Raw genomic sequence first — 16,262 nt, forward strand, 5'->3', positions numbered from 1 at the left:
TTTCTCATCTTTAATTAGCCAACGCCAACCGTCATCTTCTTTATCTGCCCGAGGAAAATTAGGCTGCTCATGCATCAGAACACTTCTGCCGTGCACTTGCCAGTTTCCCTGGCAGGCTTTGGCCGTAATGTGAACTTGAATGTGAAAGACAGAGCCGCTGCAAACAGTCACATGCCTGGCAAGGCCCACATCCAATTTCACAGGCTCTAGCTCAGAGTAATGAAGGCAAAACAGGAGACGTGATGTAAAATAAACAAGCCTTCATCCTCAGACACACAGGCAGCACCTCCAAGCTGAGGATGCTGACAGAAAAAAGATTTGTATGTCTTCTATATGTCAACTGCTTTTCTGGGAGAATTATCAAACAGTTACTTCAAAAACAGTTAAACAAGTTGACAAAAATAGCAAACCATATTATTGTCTGCCCCTAGACTGCAATCTCATTCTATTACATTGTATGCTCCATTAAATTAAAGGGCAAATTATTTAGAATAAACCAGCTGGAGAAACAAGTGGGAAGTAAAATAACTTTTTACTGATATAATTACTCTAGAATTGCAGATGGGTCTGAGTCTGACTGTAGCGGTTTGCACTCTGCTCATAGTGCAAATGTGGAACACTGCATTTGCCTGGCTGGCTGTATATAGGCCAGTCCACTCCCCCAGGCTTACAACTTGTGTGTAATTCTGTGGGTTCTAACAAACCATTACCAAATGAAAAAAACATCTCACTTCATCTACAGTATATTGACAGCTTTAGTCAATATGAATTAGATGTAATATCCTGGAACAGGGATTTGGCTATGTAAGTTAGAAATCAGAAGCCCTCACTGATGAAAGGTGGCCACTACTTTTAAGAATCGTATCCCTAGAGACATTACTACCTTGCACAAAGTCTTACCATGGAAACGGCTTATGATCAACTTCTGATGGTTACATCTCCACCAGCCAGTCAGGCCCCAGCCTGCAGAAATACACTGGAAAGTCTGCAGTCAGACATGGTAGATCTGTCACGTAGTGGTGATATTCTTTCTGCTTCTCTATGGATGACAAAATTAATGTTTGTCTCTTCTGCTGGTAAACTGGGATTGCATAAAACATATTGGCATTTAAAGAAAATATAAACATTTCCCTGCAACAGTATGTATCCTGGGGGATATGGGTTGTTTGTGTGATGTCATCACAGAGCTAAATACAGCTAGCATTGAGGGTATGCCAAAATTAGACTGTGCCATTAATTGTACCATATGGTCAACCGTGTCTAAATGGCATGTTCACTTAAAGTCCTTAGGAGGTGCTGGAATGGCACACTGGCATTTACACTCAGTAGGGTCTTGTTGAATTCACACACATTGTGTGTTTCATTATAATGAAAAGATAGCTGTGCCAGATATTTGCAACCGCCTTTGCATGCTTAGGAAAATTCGAAGAAAATGTCTCAAGCAAGCATAATAGACCATTGTCTGCACCAAACCTATTTTTAATGATGCAAACAGCGTAGAGAGTAATAGCAGCATATAATGAATCAACACCAACAGTACATACATTTAGATCTTGAATTCACTATTGCGTGGAAAGAATGCACAGCTGGCTGCTCATTGTTTAAAAGCCTAAAGCACATTTCCATGTCTTCAGAGAGCGTGTGAGGACAGACAGGCCTTAGCGTCATGCTGAATCTCTCCCTGACTGCCTGTCACCTCCTCTTGCTCATCTCCCTGACTTTCTCTTCCCAACCTATTTAGTTTGACCCTGGAGTCCTTGTTCTCCATATTTTTCCCTGCTGAGATGTTTTAGACCTAGTAACATCATCATCATCACACCATTCTCTTTTCAAAGGGAGATGCAGTATAAAAATGGTTCATTTCAGAGTGTTCCTGTATATTATCTCTGGATGAGTTTGTCTTTGATGGCTCTCATCATGATGACAGACACACCCCAGTGACTGTAAAGCGCCAGCTTTGCCACAAGCTCAATCAAATTAAGTCTGTGTTTGTTTTCGAGTGCACAGGAACAAATTGAATAATTTTCCACAGCCGAGCTGAAAGGGACATGCTATTCAAACTGAAAATTGTGTAGTTCATCAAATCTGTGATGTCTTACAGAGGCAATATACTGTAGATGTTCTAAAGCGAAAACACTTTTGCTCCTGGAAGGGAATCGCCCAACAGTTGTGCAGCACAGCACCACTGCTCTGGCCCTAGATCAGTGAGTGAACTGTAAATTAACATCAGCGTTGTATTGCCAAGCATTTAAATCCCTCTGATTGATCTGGATCAATACAGTCTGACCTATTCTGCTAGACTTGGTCTGCATCGGCCTTGTCCTGACAGGAAGCTGTAATGATTGGCTGACTTGCCTTTGGCTCTCCACAGTACACACTGACTCTCTGAACACAAAGAGCTTCACTAATGTAATCTATATAATCTTATTCAAAGCCATTTTATTCATAGTGGTTTGATAGAGATGTGCTGGAGTGTGAATTCTCATTGTTTTGAAGGATCACATCCCTACAGTATAGTGAGAGGCTGTGTGCTACGGTATGTATAGTGGTTAGAGAAGATGGTGTAATACCTTTATAACTGCACTAAGTCGGTTGGTTGGGGTGGATGGGTAGGCTTATAATGCAAATGTCTAGCAACCCAATGTTTGTGTGTTTGAATCACGGACAACTTTAGGATATTAGCTAATTAGCAACTTTGCAACGACTTAATACTTTTTAGCTACTTTGCAACTACTTAGCATGTTAGCTTACCCTAACCCTTTAACCTAACTCCTAACCGCTAACCCTAACCCCTAGCCTAGCTAATGTTAGCCACCTAGCTAACGTTAGCATTAGCCACCTAGCTAACATTAGCCACAACAAATTGTAATTCGTAACATATTGTACGAATTGCAATTCGTAACATATCATACGAATTGTAATTGGTAATATATCATACGAAATGTGATGGACATCCACAAATTAATACATACCATATGAAATGTAATATACCTTATCATACTAATTGGAGTGTCTCGGATTTACGTTTAACAATGTTATGTTTACCTCTGAGGTTGACAAGAGCTCTCCGCCGCTGGGAGCGATTTCATTCCCCACTCTGGGTGCATTCATGTGACTAGAGGCACAGTAGGACTTGATGAAGAGGGGTCTGATAAGGCGTGGGCATTGATGGGGCGCTGCAGCAGCACCTGTTTTACATTATCCAGTAAACCCAGAATGAATGACAGACTCAATCACATTCGCTCCAAACATACCTCACAGGCAGGCAGTGCAGACGACTCTGCAATCATGGGAGAAATTATGAAAACTTCAAGTGGCACTCAACTATTTTGGGGATATTTGACTGACTCATAGGACTTGAAGTCTACCTGGGCTGGGTTACAGGTTTAGTTCAGGGGATTTTAAAAACATTGGCATGTCTTCAGGAATATCTCCATAGACTACTTACACAGGAGATGAGAGGGTGACCAATTTGCCTGGCATTCATTTAATATCAGTGTCAATAATATATTTAGAAAAATCACTTAAACTAATGCTCATTTTTTCATGTAGACGAATTTAATATTCACCAGATGATAGGTTATAGATGATGCATTAAAGACTACCAGTAATTTGACATTCCCTCAACTAGCCCACTTGAGTAGAGTAGATCAGATGTTAGATGATACCATGGTATCTTGATTCTCTTGGCACCATTCGGACAAACGCTAATCTGCGCCCGCGCAGTTTCTTCCCAGCCCACAAGGTCTGCAGTGGCGGGATGGGGAGGATGATGTTGTAATTCAACATTAGATCAAGTTTGATCAACGTCCCCCTGCTGGCCCAATTGGATGATCCTTATTCACAATAAGATCCGCTTCTCGCTCCACCACCATCTTTGCGATAAATCTATGCTTTTCCCCTCTCAACGGCAGAAGATTCGCTCTGCTGGTTTGGCTCGCACCTCAAAGTACCTGTAGTATATCACTGGTAGTGCACAGTGAGAGCTCCTTCCACATCTGGCGGATTTTCTGTGCACATAGGCTTGTGTACATGGTTTTCCTATAACAGATTCGTTTGAGGAGTTAAATTCAGAGGTCGGAGAAAATGGGGCATCGCGTAATAGCCATTGTCCTTTTTTTGTTGTGGCTTTTTGGGAAATCGTATGGAGCGTTTCCAAATCAGATAAATATAGGTAAGTTATATTTGAAATAGCCTAACTAACATGTTTTTTTCTTTAGCCTGAAAATAAAACGAGATAAATGTACATTAAGACAGTGTTGTGTGGTGTTGACTTCATTTGCATGGATTCATATTTGCTAAATTCATTGTCAAGTTGATCAGTAATAGCCTACACTAACGACAGGTAGGGTAATAGCCACCTATGAGAAACACTGCGCTTTAGAGTGGGGGAAGGGTAGAAATTGCACAAAGTTGCTCATAGCCTATTTAAGTACTGTATCTTCCTACAGAACTTTCCACCACTGCAATGGGCAGTATAGATAATACATTAACAAGTTATCACTGTATAATTAATTGGGTGGTGTTTATTCTAGATAAAGAAATGGTTAGTTATGTGGTGCGTAAAATATGACTGATGATTTTTCCACAGTGATTGAAAATAATTTATAAGGACTGATATTGACGTCATACTGTCTTTTCATGAAACATAATAAGAGGAACTAGGCAATGCAAAGTCACATTCTTCGTAATCTCCTCTTTCTTCTATAGGTGGTCTCTTTATGCGCTCTACAGTGCAGGAGCACAGCGCTTTCAGATTCGCTGTCCAGTTGTATAATACCAATCAAAATGTGACGGAGAAACCTTTCCATCTCAATTACAATGTAGACAACCTCGAATCCTCCAACAGCTTCACCGTCACACATGCGTGTGAGTACCACGATACTAAATTATGGCAATGTATTTCATTTCAACAACGACCAACACTGCTCCCCACCAATGCATTCTGGCCGGCTACTGCACTGACGGGCTATATCCACAGTGACATTGGTTTGACGCCTATTTAAATGATGTTTAACAGTTTTATATAGGAAGTATTATATACAATTGATTGTAGGTTAATTGTTAGGCTAATTGCTATAGCATTTGAAGACCATCATCCCACACATGTCTTCTGAGCTCACTGCACATGGTAGGCCATAGGGTTGGCTCAAAATTGATAAGAAAATATTCTAGCCCAACAATACACCCACTCACATAGAAACATTACAATGCTGTTGTGTCAATGCAGCTTATTTTAAGCTGGGGTGATTAAAGATTGAGAATATATATTTTTTATAGTTTCTGTTCATTATTTTCTTTCTGGGTATAATATCTTCATTTGTATGCAAATAACTTTTTCACACCACTGTGATTGTGAATAGAGCTTAAGTTGTTTAGGAGGATACCATAGAATAGATTATTCTATAGAAATACTGCTGTATGTAGGTGTGGAGTAAGTTTGACTATACAAGCCCCAGTTTATTTTTAGATGAAGCCATTGATATTTCAAATAGGTGGTTGTTGCAGTAATGGCTGTATAGCCTAATAATCAAAATGACGGATTCAGTTCTCTGTTATATCACTGCTTTTTGTAAATCTCCTACAAACTGTAGCAGACAGATGTACACTATTGTATACAATAATAGCATTTTACATTTTTTTCAGGGTTGAGGAGGTTAGGGTCAGCCAGGTTTAACTAGAGCTACACTAAATTGAGAAACGTATCTAAACAGCATAGCAGGTATCTTGACACATGAAACACAGTGGTGCATAGGTACAGTACAAATGTGTAATGTATACGAAGAAGCACAGTGAACTTGTCATGTCTGTCTATAGCTGAGATAGTTCACAAAAGGCTTGAAATAATGGCATGACAATGTCACAGTCATCATATGTAGGAAATGCTTCTCCTTCCTTGGATACAATTCAACAGAGGTGGCTGTTGTTCTGTTGAAAAGCTGTATGTTAATATTTATCTGGTATGACATATCCACATTCCTCTGACAGAGAAGCCCTGGGTGTAGCTGTTGTATTAAAAATGGTTAATTTATGGCACTTAACAGTGTTATATCTTAGTTGCTGTCCACTTGAGGCACTATTGTAAGATCACAGCGATAGGTCTGTAATGAGGGTGCACATGGATAAGCCTGCAGTGTATCCCACTGTTGGTTTTTATTTAACCCCCCTATATCTGGTTGCATCATTTTGCTATAGCCTATGCTGCAAGTTGTTGGATTTACAATGTATCAAAATCCATTTACTGTGACTGTGAGGATACCTTTGGTAAAATAATTTTCCTCTTTTAGATTCATAGAATTAATTCTCATGAATTACTGGAACTGACTATTTAATTTGATTGCCAGGGGAGATATTGACCTTAAATTGGAGCGGATGGCTTTTAGTTATTTCAGGATTCATGAAATGCCTCCGGATGCTCTATTATAGTGATCAGTTCGACAGAATATCGGTCTGTCACATGACTGACATGCATGTATGATCACATTTCAGTAGCATATTATTCCATTGTGATTAGATACAGTATTGCCATTTCTAGTGTGAGTATTTATCTATTCAATTCATAGAGGAGCCAATGCCAACATCAGTTTGATGCTAGATAGCTACCCCAGGATAAAAGGTTTTTACTTCGGCATGGAACCTTCTTAGATATAATTTACCTAAACTGCACCCTGCAGTTCAGTTCAGTATTGCGTTGTTTATGGAAGACAGTTAGCTATGGATAGCTTTTCTTTCCTTTTTACCTGAAAATAAATATATATATATCTGTTTGCTTATTTAATATTCAACATGTTGGAGCTGAGAGTGTATTCTAATATCAGGTCTTGGCATTTGTTTTTGTTGAATGGCATGCAATGGAAGCCTCTGGTTCATTCAAGATGAGAATGGTTGTAGACAGTGAACAGGCTTCCAAAGTCTTGCTGACTTCCTTTGGCAGCACTGGATGCATCTGGAAGCCACAGGGAGTGTCAGAAGCACTCGTTTGGCATGCTAACTTCTCACTAACTGTACTTCTCTAAGGATCAGCCAGACTATTCAAATCTGTGTCAGCAAACAGAATTAGCTGCTCAGAGGGTTGTGTAACTCAATAAAGAGAAAAAAGACGAGGAAATCTGGAGCTTGCTTGATGCCTTTGGGGGCTTGTCTATAAAAATGCAAAACCGCCTCTCTCATTGTAATGGTTTTGTATAGTTACAAATTGAAATGTGTCCTTCTGTGAGATTTTTGTGTTTTGTTTTTCCCAAGAATATTGCACTATTTCCATGCTGAATCATAGTGATCTTAGTTTTTGAAAACCATGTCTGTTAATGACATGAAAATCTGAAGTGAATATTATCAGTCAGACTTCCATGAAGCCTTCATAAAGCATTCATAACACCTCCAGTGCCAAGATATAATGGGATTCTGTTTATGTCACTTCCCCTTTGAAGTTGACATCAGAAGAAGAAGGGGGAGAAAATAAAAGAGTAGCCAACATGGATTACCTTTGACTTAGACCAGAGAGGCTACAAAGCCTGACATTTCAATGTGCAGCACTTCTATAATATTCATTTTCACATTTATTAAATTAGAGCATTCATTGCATCTATTTAACATCAAGAGGGCAAATTTTGTCCACTAACATTATTGGACAATAACACAATTATTAATTACTCACCCTTTTTACTGTCAGGTAAATTATTAAATGTATGATATGTATGTACACTGAACAAAAATATAAACGCAACATGTAAAGTTTTGGTCCCATGTTTCATGAGCTGAAGAAAAATATCTAAGATATTTTCCATACGCACAAAAAGCTTATTTCTCTCAAATGATGTGCACAAATTTGTTTACATCCCTGTTAGTGAGCATTTCTCCTTTACCAAGATAATCCATCCACCTGACAGGTGTGGCATATCAAGGAGTTGATTAAACAGAATGACCATTACACGGGTGCACCTTGTGCTGGGGACAATAAAATGCCACTCTAAAATGCCACAGATGTCTCAGGTTTTGAGGGAGTGTGCAATTGGCATGCTGACTGCAGGAATGTCAACCAGAGCTGTTGCCAGAGAATTTAATGTTCATTTCTCTACTGTAAGCCTTCTCCAACGTCATTTTAGAGAATTTGGCAGTACGTCCAACCGGCCTCACAACTGCAGACCATGTGTATGGCGTCATGTGAGCGAGTTTGTTGATGCCAATGTTGTGAACAAAGTGCCATATGGTGGTGGTGGGGTTATGGTATAAGCTACAGACAACGAACACAATTGCATTTTATCGATGCCAATTTGAATGCACAAAAATACTGTGACGAGATCCTGAGGCCCATTGTGAGGCCCATTTTCTTTAAGGTATCTGTGACCAACAGATGCATATCTGTATTCACAGTCATGTGAAATCCATAGATAAGGGCCTAATGAATTTATTTCAAAAGAATGATTTCCTCATATAAACTGAAACTCAGTAAAATCTTTGAAATTGTGTTGTGTTGCGTTAATATTTTTGTTCAGTAATATGTATGTGTGTACGTTCTTTCATCTCAGAAGATACTCTTTATTCTCTCAGCCTCACTCCATAACCCTTTAATATGGGATTTTACATGGATCTGCTGTTACTCATTCTTTAATGCATTCTCATGCTTCCTCAAAACACCTGCATAACAGATGGATATTCAGTTTGAAGATGGAACATAGCAGATGTCTCCCACTTAACGATAAAGCAGTTTTTTTTTTCTTCTATTCATGAGACCTGGAACATGTAAGACAGGATCATCTGTAACATAAGGATGCATCATGTTGACAGTGGGACAATGCTAACAATAAAATCAACTGAGTTGGTAGAAAACAAGTTGCATTATTTAAATGCTTTTCGAAGGGTTTTTCTCTAGTGAGAGAAGTCATATGGTGTCTCACTATAGAGAGTGCTATAATAGCTTGTTTATAGATGTTATTCTTTTGTAAATGGCACGTTTTGGGATTTTTTGTTGTCTGTGGAGACTGTGTATCTTTAAAAAAATGGCCATTAATCTACAAAGGGTTAAACCAATGTCTTTGAATCACATGATCGAGTCAGGCGATGACCTACGTATAGATCAATTACATATATGACAGGGAGACATAACATGTGTAATGTGTAGGAGCCACTTGTTAGAATTGCCAGTCAGACAGTGGCTGTGATTAGAATAACATCCGTCACTCTATAGCTCTCCCCTGGTTGGGTCAGGATGTAATGATAGTCACAAATCCCCATCGGCCATGACTGTGTTATTGGCTGAGAAAATCAATAGGCTGAAGGCCACATAACAGGACAGTGCTACACTGTGGTGTAGACTATGGAGAGATCAGCTCTCACGGCCCATATCTTTCTCTCAATATCTCCTGATATGTGACAGAACATAATTAATTTCACCAGAGCTTTCTATTACTTCAAAGAGTGTAGGCTTCTATGAAAAATGTAAGCCCCCGAGAGCTTGACACATATGGCTGTACGGTACACCACCAACACAGACAAAGGTACAAATATACACAAGCTTAAAGAACTGACTATCACTGTGCAATATGAAAGAAATTTATTGTTTTGGTATTTTTCATAGGAATATTGTCTGTGCAGTGTAAAGTACAGTGTTATTGCACATTACTACCCAATTTCTGGCCAGAATTTAACTGAGTCTCTTGCTGTGAAACACCTTGCCTCAGGCTGGGTTTGGGGTATACTGTGGACGATGATCTAGACATAGAAGGGTTGTGTCCATTATGGCTGAGGTCAGAGCAGGGAGGGAGAGAGAGAGAGAGGTGGAGGGAGACAGACGTATGCCAAAACATTGCCCTGGGGTCCGCTGACTATACCATGCTAGTCAATGTGGAGGTGAACTGAGTCACAATGGGATGGAAGTTTAGATGTGCTGTAGTGAGGAGGGTGGACAGGACAGTGGACATGAATCACCACCGAGCTCCTCCATCTCACTTTGTATTAAACCCATCATAATGCTGTAATAGTGGAAGTCTAGGCTAGCGCTAGTGGAACTGGGTTAGTAGCCACCATGCATTCACTTATGCATGGTTTATTATAATAGCACCACTTGGTCAGTTAGATTGAAATAAGTAAAGACAAACTAAAGCTGTTATCTTCAGATAATGTACAAACACTTTACATGGCTGTCTGTGCATCTGGCCCTAAAAGGAGGAATAGTCCCGAGCTGCTCTGTGAACATACAGTATAACCACAGTAAAAAGCCCCACCATGCATCTTTTAGAACTTACTCTATGCCCCATATCTGAAGTAAAAGCAGCAGGGTCTTCATGCACCACAATTTCTTCAGCGATATACTTCTATTTGATAACGTTATTATAGCAGTATATTATTTATATAGCGTTGAAAACCAGCTCCTAATCTCTCCCTGCCCTTCGTATGACTCAACCAGCACAGTGCTATTGAAACACTGTAAAGCTCTATCACAGTACGTACAGAACTGAGCAGTCCTACTGATGCACTACTACCAGCAGCACCATGTGATTGTCATCTGATCTGGGTCTTAACGAATAACATTAAATCAGACTTATGATTAAATCCTGAAACAACATCAGTGATTTGTCAGTGGGGGTGTTGGACGGAGCGCAGAGAGATCTGCTCACAATTTCTTGGAATTAGACCACCCCTGCTAAACCACCCGTGGGTCAGACTGTGGACAATTCCAAAATAGGCCATTCCAAGAGAGTAACTATGTTACTCATCCACTCAGAAGTAACGTTCACTGTTAGTTACATGCACTGAGCAATATTTCAGCCAAAATCAAAGGCATGCAATTAATTTTCCTTTGAGAACTCCATAGAGAATTCCTCTCATGATGACCATGTTTGAAGCAAACTTTTCCTGATCAGTGGGCCATATGGTTTTCGCTAGCTGAGCTTCAATAGTACAGCTATGGGCATAGCTCCACAACAATAACTTAGCTCTGAGGTCATGTTTGAACGCCACCTGGCTTCAGCTTTGTAGAGACAGCACAGAGGGTCAGCAGCACAAGGACAACACAGGGTACAGTACCACACCACCTCCTCCTCTTTAACTGCCCTGGGTACCTGGGAGAGGGAGCTGGTGCCATGAGATAAAAGACAACAAAATAGTAGCTACATGTGGAGTTTCAGTGGCTTGCGAAAGTATTCACCCCCCTTGGCATTTTTCCTATTTTGTTGCCTTACAACCTGGAATTAAAATGGATTTTTTTGGGGGGGTTGTATCATTTGATTTACACAACATGCCTACCACTTTGAAGATGCAAAATATTTTTTATTGTGAAACAAACAAGAAATAAGACAAAAAAACAGAGAACTTGAGCGAAAGTCAATACTTTGTTGAGCCACCTTTTGCAGCAATTACAGCTGCAAGTATCTTGGGGTATGTGTCTATAAGCTTGGCTCATCTAGCCACTGGGATCTTTGCCCATTCTTCAAGGCAAAACTGCTCCAGCTCCTTCAAGGTTCTGCTGGTGTACAGCAATCTTTAAGTCATACCACAGATTCTCAATTGGATTGAGGTCTGGGCTTTGACTAGGCCATTCCAAGACATTTAAATGTTTCCCCTTAAACCACTCAAGTGTTGCTTTAGCAGTATGCTTAGGGTCATTGTCCTGCTGGAAGGTGAACCTCTGTCCCAGTCTCAAATCTCTGGAAGACTGAAACAGGTTTCCCTCAAGAATTTCCCTGTATTTAGCGCCATCCATCATTCCTTCAATTCTGACCAGTTTCCCAGTCCCTGACGATGGAAATACATCCCCACAGCATGATGCTGCCACCACCAAGCTTCACTGTGGGGATGGTGTTCTTGGGTTGATGAGAGGTGTTGGGTTTGCGCCAGACATAGTGTTTTCCTTGATGGACAAGAAGCTCAATTTTAGTCTCATCTGACCAGAGTACCTTCTTCCTCCATTTGTTTGGGGAGTCTCCCACATGCCTTTTGGCGAACACCAAACGTGTTTGCTTATTTTTTTCTTTAAGCAATGGCTTTTTTCTGTCCACTCTTCCGTAAAGCCCAGCTCTGTGGAGTGTACGGCTTAAAGTGGTCCTATGGACAGATACTCCAATCTCCGCTGTGGAGCTTTGCAGCTCCTTCAGGGTTATCTTTGGTCTCTTTGTTGCCTCTCTGATTAATGCCCTCTTTGCCTGGTCCTTGAGTTTTGGTGGGCGGTCCTCTCTTGGCAGGTTTGTTGTGGTGCCATATTCGTTCAATTTTTTTATAATGGATTTAATGGTGCTCCGTGTGATGTTCAAAGTTTCTGATATTTTTTTATAACCCAACCCTGATCTGTACTTCTCCACAACTTTGTCGCTGACCTGTTTGGAGAGCTCCTTGGTCTTCATGGTGCCACTTGCTTGGTGGTGCCCCTTGCTTAGTGGTGTTGCAGACTGGGGCCTTTCAGAACAGGTGTATATATACTGAGATCATGTGACACTTAGATTGCACACAGGTGGACTTTATTTAACTAATTATGTGACTTCTGAAGGAAATTGGTTGCACCAGATCTTATTTAGGGGATTCATAGCAAATGGGCTGAATACATATGCACACACCACTTTTCCGTTATTTATTTTTTAGAATTTGTTGAAACAAGTTATGTTTTTCATTTCACTTCACCAATTTGGACTATTTTGTGTATGTCCATTACATGAAATCCAAATAAATATCCATTTAAATTACAGGTTGTAATGCAACAAAATAGGAAAACGCTAAGGGGGATGAATACTTTTGCAAGGCACTGTATGTGGAGGTTTACTTGGGATGAGACACCAGGGATGAGAGAGAGACTAGTGGAGATGTCAACCGATGTACTGATAAAACACCTTTGGTGCTGTTAACACTACAACCCATTGGGAAGAAGAAGGAATGTTCTGTACTTTTTGTTCATTCTGAGGAACTTGTCTTTTGTTTTGTTCATCCTTAACTGTGTGTGTGATATTTCTTAGTTCATAGAGGATGGAGGGCCAATCTGCAGTCTACATCTCTTAGAAAAAAAGTTATATCTAGAACCTAAAATGGTTCTTCGGCTGTCCCCACAGGAGAACCCTTTGAAAAACCCTTTTTTTCTAAGAGTGTAGTGGAGAATAGATGATAATGAGATACAGCTCAATCCATTCTGTTCACTGGAGGGCAAATTCAACAAACTGCATATTTAATACCAATATCAAAAGACACACTTAGAGTGAACCTGAACATGGAGGCTGCTGTCAAAGATATATTTGTATATATATATTATAGAATGTTTTATGCTAAACAGCAGTTTGGTGGTCTTGTTATTCCATTTAAAACATCTTACCTCCAGCCTAGGTGTGCTCTTGACCAGACACAATCCCATATCTCCTCTCAGAGTTATTCTAGCTTGCCTATTTATCTACCACTGGGATCTTTCATTGCAGCAATTGCTGCTTGTCCCAGAAAAAGCAGGAACCCATGGAAACACTCATTCCCTGCAGCAGCATGCCCTATATAAGATATAGATCAGACATACCGGGAGTAACAATGGGTTAACTGCATTCAAATTCCTTTTACAATATGGCAGAGAGAGCAAAGCATCCGTAGTGCCTATTTTACCAATAGAATGGTTTGGAGAAAAATTGTATGTCTTCAATCTAATTTAAATTATTCTCCCTGCAGCATGAGAGCACGGGTGGCCCAGATAGGATATAATTCCCATTGCTACTCTGAGTGCTGCTCATTTATAAAGACAACCTCATGAATGATAGAGTTCTATGTGTCAAATCGGAGGGCCTGTTGTCTGGACCTCTGGCAGTCTCTATGGGGGTGCCACAGGGTTCAATTCTCGGGCCGACTATTCTCTGTGTATATCAGTGATGTCGCTCTTGCTGCTGGTGACTCTCAGATCCACCTCTACTCAGACAACACCATTTTGTATACATCTGGCCCTTCATTGGACACTGTGTTAACAAACCTCCAAACGAGCTTCAATGCCATACACACTCCTTCCGTAGCCTCCAACTGCTCTTAAACGCTAGTAAAACTAAATGCATGCTCTTCAATCGAACGCTGCTTGCACCCGCCCGCCCGCCCGACTAGACTCACTACTCTCGGCGGGTCTGACTTAGAATATGTGGACAACTACAAATACCTAGGTGTCTGGTTAGACCTTAAACTCTCCTTCCAGACTCACATTAAGCATCTCCAATCCAAAGTTAAATCTAGAATCGGCTTCCTATTTCGCAACAAAGCCTCCTTCACTCATGCTGCCAAACATGCCCTTGTAAAACTGACTATCCTACCGATCCTTGACTTTGGCGATGTCATTTACAAAATAGCCTCCAACACTCTACTCAGCAAATTGGATGTAGTCTATCACAGTGCCATCCGTTTTGTCACCAAAGCCCCATATACCACCCACCATTGTGACCTGTACACTCTCATTGGCTGGCCCTCACTACATATTCGTCGCCAAACCCACTGGCTCCAGGTCATCTATAAATCACTGCTAGGCAAATCCCCACCTTATCTTAGCTCATTGGTCACCATAGCAACACCCACCCATAGTACACGCTCCAGCAGGTATATCTCACTGGTCATCCCCAAAGCCAACACCTCCTTTGGCCGCCATTCCTTCCAGTTCTCTGCTGCCAATGACTGGAACGAACTGCAAAAATCTCTGAAGCTGGGGACTCTTATCTCCCTCACTAACTTTAAGCATCAGTTGTCAGAGCAGCTTACCGATCACTGCACCTGTACACAGCCCATCTGTAATTAGCCCACCCAACTACCTCATCCCCATATTGTTATTTATTTTGCTCATTTGCACCCCAGTATCTCTATTTGCACATCATCTTCTGCACATCTATCACTCCAGTGTTAATACTAAATTGTAATTATTTTGCACTATAGCCTATTTATTGCCTTACCTCCATAACGTACTACATTTGCACACACTGTATATAGATTTTCTATTGTGTTTTTTACTGTACGTTTTGTTTATCCCATATGTAACTCTGTGTTGTTGTTGTTTTTATCGCACTGCTTTGCCTTATCTTGGCCAGGTCGCAGTTGTAAATGAGAACTTGTTCTCAACTGGCCTACCTGGTTAAATAAAGGAGAAATAAAAAATAAATTTTAAAAATGATGGCCTAGCACTGGGGACCAGTGTTGTCAAATATGTTGACCCCAGAGAAGAGCAGCCTCCATAGAATGTCTGTCTGTCTTACCTAGAACCAGACTCATTTAGGATATGATCTGGTGGCAGAGTAGGAAGTGTATTTAAAGAGAGCAGATAATAATGTTAGAATATATAATTAATTGGATTTAATCAGAGCCAGGTCAGAGTGGTGGAACCTACTGTAAGACGTAATTATCTCTATAGCTAGAAACCTTTACCCATAGCAGTATCATATCATGATCATTAACTCTCAATTTGGTGGGTGATAAACACTGTAATAATATTTTTAGCAAACACATAAATAGAGCATGCTTGAATTAGTAATGGTGAAGAATTTGTCCTTGTGGAATGATTGAGTTCTGAGATAAAAAAAATAAATAAATGGAATTGATTTTCAATGGTCTGGACCAGTTCGCAGTGACAGTTGACCCAGTGGATGAAGATGGATAAAATACAATTCCCTTGAAGGCACTGGCGTATCTAGTGGAGAGTAATGTGACAGTATGCTTCTGTTCTTTTGTTTCATTTGAAAGTTTAAAGTGTACCCTCTGGATTTGTGGAGCACTCGGACAGACTGAGAAACTTTCCCAAAGCGTGTCATTTTTGTTATGATGTACTGACAAAAAAAACACAGCCTTGTCAGTTTGGATGTCTTGCCCCAGGTTGACAAGTAGTCATCCTCAGTTTTGTCATGGTGTTATCATTTGGTAGCATGACATAAATACAAGAGCTTAAAAAATCTGTTCTGACTGAAAATCATTTTGTGGAACACAGGATGTCTCTATCATCATTGTGTCTGAGCAAACACCACAGATACTATGTATACCTTCTTGTGTTTATTTTCCAAGCAGTGAGCATATTCAAATGATTTTGAGTCCTTCCACGAATGCCTTGCAAGCCAATCCAAATTGGTTTCTACAGTTTGTTCAAACTTCACTATGGACACATGCTATGCTTTTGTGACCTTTACTTTGAGTTTCACTTTGAGACTGCAGTATTGAGTTATGAAAGATTTTCTGCCCTTGTTTTGCTGAAACAACATTTCCTGGTCATTAGTGCAATGACCTCTCCTTGTCTTTATACTCTGTGTTTATCGGTAACCATCATTTGCACTACTCTGTCATCATCGCCTATG

The 16,262-nt window shown here is 40.3% G+C and overlaps 1 protein-coding gene across 2 annotated transcripts in view; it reads left to right on the forward strand.

Moving 5' to 3' along the window:
- Window positions 1-4,086: 4,086 nt before the first annotated feature.
- Window positions 4,087-16,262, forward strand: part of LOC311142081 (glutamate receptor 3) — a gene marked incomplete at both ends in the record, with an annotated part of 112,891 nt that continues 100,715 nt past the window's right edge. For both annotated transcript variants that reach the window (XM_084177650.1, XM_084177649.1), the window contains 2 exons: window positions 4,087-4,174; window positions 4,711-4,869. In XM_084177650.1, the coding sequence (XP_084033776.1) occupies window positions 4,087-4,174; window positions 4,711-4,869 (247 nt within the window). The remainder of the gene's footprint in view (window positions 4,175-4,710; window positions 4,870-16,262) is intronic.

The sequence above is a fragment of the Coregonus lavaretus genome (genome assembly GCF_964263955.1).
Source record: "Coregonus lavaretus genome assembly, chromosome: 15".
Taxonomy (NCBI): Eukaryota; Metazoa; Chordata; class Actinopteri; order Salmoniformes; family Salmonidae; genus Coregonus; species Coregonus lavaretus.